The following is a 5,396-nucleotide window of genomic DNA, read 5'->3' as shown; positions in this document are numbered from 1 at the left end:
GGGCCCAGCTGCAGGTGGGGCACGGCGTGCGGCCGCTCGGTGAACACGTAGTACACCACGCGCTGGCCCACCATGAAGTGCTGTTCCGCCGTCTCCAGGAAGCGCGCCAGGTACTTCTCCAGGTACCTGCGGCAGGGGCGGGCCTCCGTCAGTCTGCAAGCAGGGCCTGCAGGCTGGGAGTGCAGGAAGGAGGGGAAGGGAGAGGGTGGGCCCTCACTCACCCTGGGAATCTGGGACAAGGAGAGCTGTCTTTGTCTCTCACTTACTGTGCGGTCCCTGTGCAGAGACCTCCCTAAACGCCCCTAAACACCTGCCCCCCGCCCCCACCTGGACAGCATCATTCCCCGCCAGCCTTACCTGCCTACAGCAAAGACAGTCAGCCCAATGGTGAGGTTCTGCTGTGTAGCCTGCTGCTGGGCGGCGTCTGGGTTGAAGGTGCCATCCCAAATAATGGGGGCCCCCCAGGAAGTACAGGTCAGGACTTCAGGCCGGGCCCTGGCCAGGACAGGGATTGGGACACAGCTCCATTCACCTCTTCCGTGCACGATCACAGCACCCTCCCCGGTGATGGGCCCTGGGGACCCTGAGGGTCCAGTCCTGTCCCTGCTTCTGAAACCCCCAGCTTAGAACCAACAGTGAAGGACTGGGAGGGGTGCGAGCCGCTGGGGTGGGGGTCATCCCCAGGGCCGAGGATGGCCGCTCCTTACCAGGGCTGCAGGACCCCTGCGGAGTTGTCTCTCAGCAGGGCCTTCATGGCGGAAGGGCAGGCACCCATAGGAATGAGGGTTTCCAGCTGCCTGTGGGTGGGTGAGGCAGGAGTGGTTCACAGCCTGCTGGGGTGGGGGCTCGTGCTTTGCTCCTCAGGAGGAGTGAGTCCCAGGAGCGCAGGGAGTGCCCAGGCCAGGCTGCCCCACTCAATCCCTCGGGGAGGCACTTGGAAAGATGCACTTTAGCCCTCACCCTGGTGGTCCCGCCGCCGTAGAGCTGGAGAGGGAGACTGTACCTGATTACAGGGAACCAGTACAGGAGGAGGCCTGTGAGGCCAAGTGTAAAGAGGATCGGCCGCCAGAAGTTTCTCTTCCAGGCCCTGGGAGGAAGGGGCGTCAGTTCCCTTACCTGTACTTACACGTGTGTACACACAACACACACATGTGAAGAATTACTTGCATAGTTGAAGTGTGTTTATTGAGAGAGAGTGGAGCACCCTAGCCAGGCCCCATGGTCCTCTCCCAGCCCCGCCCAGCTAGGCTCGCTGGAACACGCATGTGTGTTGGCACGCCTGGTGGACTCGGGAACCGAGCTCTGAGCTTCCACAGGCTCCCGGCCTTGCAGAGCACAGCGCTGGGCCTATTGTGTAAGATTGGGTCGTCGGAAAAGTCATGATGCATTTTTGCCTAGAGAAACAGAAAAATACATCATGACCTTTCCGATGACCCATTATTTTACTTTAAAATTTTAATTAAATTTTTGTCTTTACTCGTCAGAGGTTGCCTGTGCTTGCCAGAGAGAGACAGGGAGGTGGAGGAAGAGAAAGCGTCTCTCAGCAGGGCACGGTCACGCCTCAGTAGTGTCTCCTTTTCTCCATCCCAGTGGGATTTGGGGCGCGCGTACACGTGTATCTGGTGTTTTTCAAGCCATGGGGGCTGGATCTGATGACCGGCTGTGTGGGATCCGGCTCCCCATACCCTGCCTTTAACCACGGTGCCATGGGACCAGCCTTGTTTGTATAATTTTGATGTTTCGTTTTACTTACCCCCCAAATAAGGATATATCCTAGTCATGTGGGAGACATTCACAGTGAGAAAGGCAAAGGCGTTAGTGAAGACAGAGAAGTCTTTCCTGCCCCTCGCCGCCTGGTTTTCCTGCGTGGAGGCAGCCACTATTTCCGGTTTTCTGCATCCTTCCAGAGGCCGTGTGCGTACCCAGGTAAACGTGCACGTGTGGTGGCAGCTACTCTCTCTTCCTCTTGCAAATACTCTCTATTCTGCTTTCTCTTTCCCCCTCAGATGGCAGCCCACGGCCAGGCCACTCTGCACCTCGTGTTTGTCATCATGGCTCTGCCGTCACAGTGCTTACAGAAGCTCCCTGCCCTTCTGCCTGAGGTGCGCCGGTGGGAGAGAGAGAGGTGTGCCCACCCTGGGCCCTCAGATTACGAGCACTTCGATGTCCTGTCCTTGGTTTTTCCTGCCTGCAAGGTGTGACCTTGGTAATCGGGGATGGTAACCTTCAGAGTTGGGGTGCATAGCCTGGTTGGGGGGGTGGGACTGGCCTTGGACAAGAGGAGAGGCTTTGAGGGGCTCCAGGAGAGTTTGTGACTCAGTGGCTAGGAATGAAGAGCTATCTGGGACTTAGAGGTGACTTCCTGGGCTGGCCATGTTGTAGCCCACTGTCTGTGGCGGCCACAGTGCGCAGGCTGGGCGAGCTCCCCCAGCAGCGCTCCATGGCTGCTCCTGGCTCCGAGGAGGCGAGCTCTGGGACTCATCCACAGCCGGTTGTTTGCTGAGGAGTGTTTCCCAACGCTGAGAATGTCAGTGAGTTTCTCCTGGGGACTGTTTCCATTCTCCCCATCCCTTCTGGATGCTCAGGTCTCCAGAGAGACTGGAACCAGGGCCGGCTAGTGGTGTGGTGGTCACGGCAGCTGAGTCCCATGTGACTCACTGCACAGTTCGCGTGTTGGACCTGGTGGCTTGACAAACACACTGGGTACATGTGCATGCGTACATGCCCAAAATCCCTAGAGGAGAAGGAAGGAGAAGGGCTTGCAGTGTGGCCATCTGCCTTGTGGGGTGCTTTCTCACATCTTTGTCTCTCTGTTTGTCTCTGTCTCACTCTCTCTCTGGCGAGTGCATGCACCCTATAATAAACTAAACAAGCAAACAAAACCAAAAAGACTGGAACCATATAGTAAGGAGCGCAGACACTGGGGCCAGGCCCCAGGTTCGAACCCCAGCGCCACCACTTGGGCAAGGTCAGGCCTTCTGCATCCAGTCTCCTCCTCTGGGAATGAGGATAATGAGAATAGGGACATTGGAAAACGGCCTCAGGCTCTGGAATTGTTCCCCAGACATTGACTATTGACAGTGATGATGGCCCTTCCTGCTGCAATCCGTGCCGTCTGAAACCCTCCCAGCCATCCTGCTGCCCCACAAATACTTCCTCGTGGCTCTTGCAGGAAGCCTGCCTGCATCAGACCCTCCTGCCTCAGCCTTTCCGCTACCCACCTAACTGTTCCTCAGCAGGTGCAGCTAGGAGGTAGCTCCGAGGACCTCCTTTTGGTTTTCGGCACCATCTCAGCCCACAGCTCCTCCGCCCGTTTAGCTGGCCACTCATTTCACCCCGTCCCTCTCCTGCCCTCACAGTGCACTGTCAGTCCCGGGCTGGGTGGGCTTGGCCTCTGTGCCGTCTGCATCTCCTGGTTCCCCAGCCTCCACAGTGACCCTCCCCAGGATGTGGAGCAGCACCTCCCTGCTACCAGTCAGCCCTGCACAGCTCCCACAGTCGTCTGCTAGACTTGGCCCACGTGAGTCTCCATGTCACACAGAGGAAACCCCTCACAGAAGCGCATCTTGCAGGCAAACACAGGAAACCTGTTCACCCTCACTAGTAATCAAAACATACAAATCAGAACAGGGTAGTATGTTTTGTCTATAAAATGAGCTCCTTAAAAATACATCATGAAAATAGCCAAGCTGCAAGGACACGGAGAGACAGCTGTCTTGCGCTTGCTGGTCGGAGAGCCACTTAGCTCTGGTAATGAAAAGCTTTCTGTATGCATCACCTTGGTTGATGAACCCCAGCTTCTGGGGGTCTATTCAAAGGAGACGGTCTTCAGTGTGGGACGTCCACGCCCCGAGACGTCAGCACTTTCTGTTGGGTCACGCAGTACGTTTACTGGACACAGCTAGGTATCAGAGCATGGTGCTGGGCTAGAGTTAGGGGCGAATGAGATGTAGCAGTCAGCTTAACTGAAGAGCCAGGACCTAGTGGGGCTGGGACGATACTTTAGAAGCCAGGGTGTGTCATCCAGGGGAGTGACGGGGGTATGGGCCAGGCTGTGGGTGGCTGGGGTGGGAGGAGTAAGTGTTGAAGGGCTGTTGAGGAGGGAATAGAAAGGACAGGGCCATTGATCAGAGGGACAGTCTGGCTGGAGGTAAGAGGCTGGAGCTCAGAAGCCAGGCAGGCCAGGAAAGAGTTGTGGTCTCCCAAGGGAGCGCTGGCGTGCGATGGGAGAGCTGGAGGGGAGGGCACAGGGGAGAGGAGGCTGGCGCAGGTCCAAACCAGGTGGGAGTGGGAGGACGACCAAGCAGGCAGAGTTGTTGAATTGATGAGCACTGAAGGGCCAGAGTGACTCCGTTTCTTTGGAGGGCCACTCCATTTTGTTAAACCCACCTTGCTGAGAATCAGCGCCCTCTCAAGTAAGAGAGGGTCATAATGAGAAGAACAAAAGAAATACCAGAGACCTGAAATAACTTCTTGCCCAAATTAACTGTCTAAAGACCAGTCAGTAAAAGACAACTTGCTTCTTGAAATCTACAGCCGACGTACAGCTGCGCGAGTGCCTTCCTCAGCACCCCTCGACCTGCCCCTAACAGCCAAATAAACACCCAGCCCGACTAACACTGGGCTCTCCACTCTGACTGCTGTGTCGGTAAGACTGACAGTCCTGGCTCGAGCCCGAATAAAAACGACCCTCGTGTGCTTACAGCAGAATCGGATCCTTGTGGGTTTTTGGGAATTCTACGAAGGGGCACTAAATTTGGGGGCTCATCTGGGATTCCCCAAGCCCCCAGAACCCCCAATCCAGAGGGTTGACGGCCGGTGAGTGTGTTTCCTTTGTCTCTGTGTTTGTCCTGTTCAGTTTCTGAGGGCCCTGACTCTATAATAGATCGGAATTGGTCTAGCAGATGCGCTGGCAGGCCGCCGATCTGGGGGTCTGAAAGATGTTCCAGACCCCCCCAGGAGGGGACAGAGTGCCCCTAGTTGTTCTGAGTTCTGAGGGGACATAGCGGGTCGCTCCCGTGGCACGGCGTGAGCCGTAGTCCCATTGTAGTTTCGCTTTAAGCGTCTGCGTGCCCACATTTGTCCTGTCTGGGTTTATTACCTGTCTCTGTTGGTGTGTAGTTTTTCTGACGGAAATGAGACAGACTGACTTCCCCTCTGATGCGGACCATTTCAAAGATGTTAAAATCAGGGCCCATAACCTCAGTCTAGGCTTTAAGAAACAGAAGCCCCACTCCTAGGTGCTTCAAGGAACAATCAGTGTTCAGTCTGCAGTGTCTGGAACCAAGGGAGCCATTAAAGAACATGCCCTCAGGATGATCAGAAGTGCCCTCAGGAATCATTAACCTGCTTGCTTTGCTTCTTCTTCTTTTTTTTTTTTTTTTTTTTGAGAGGTT

At 55.7% G+C, this 5,396-nt stretch overlaps 1 protein-coding gene across 1 annotated transcript in view; it reads right to left on the bottom strand.

Annotated features, from left to right (window-relative positions):
* A3GALT2 (alpha 1,3-galactosyltransferase 2) overlaps positions 1 to 5,396 on the bottom strand; it is a 19,546-nt gene that overhangs the window by 4,604 nt on the left and 9,546 nt on the right. The window contains exons 2-5 of the mRNA XM_006158141.2: positions 1,004 to 1,087; positions 708 to 797; positions 358 to 495; positions 5 to 126 (exon numbers count right to left, since the gene is read on the bottom strand). Coding sequence (XP_006158203.1) covers positions 5 to 126; positions 358 to 495; positions 708 to 797; positions 1,004 to 1,087 — 434 coding nt within the window. The remainder of the gene's footprint in view (positions 1 to 4; positions 127 to 357; positions 496 to 707; positions 798 to 1,003; positions 1,088 to 5,396) is intronic.

This window comes from Tupaia chinensis, unplaced genomic scaffold, assembly GCF_000334495.1.
Source record: "Tupaia chinensis unplaced genomic scaffold, TupChi_1.0 Scaffold000573_1, whole genome shotgun sequence".
In the NCBI taxonomy this organism is placed as follows: Eukaryota; Metazoa; Chordata; class Mammalia; order Scandentia; family Tupaiidae; genus Tupaia; species Tupaia belangeri.
Note: the sequence above shows the minus strand (reverse complement) of the source record. Positions and strands in the feature narration are given on the sequence as shown.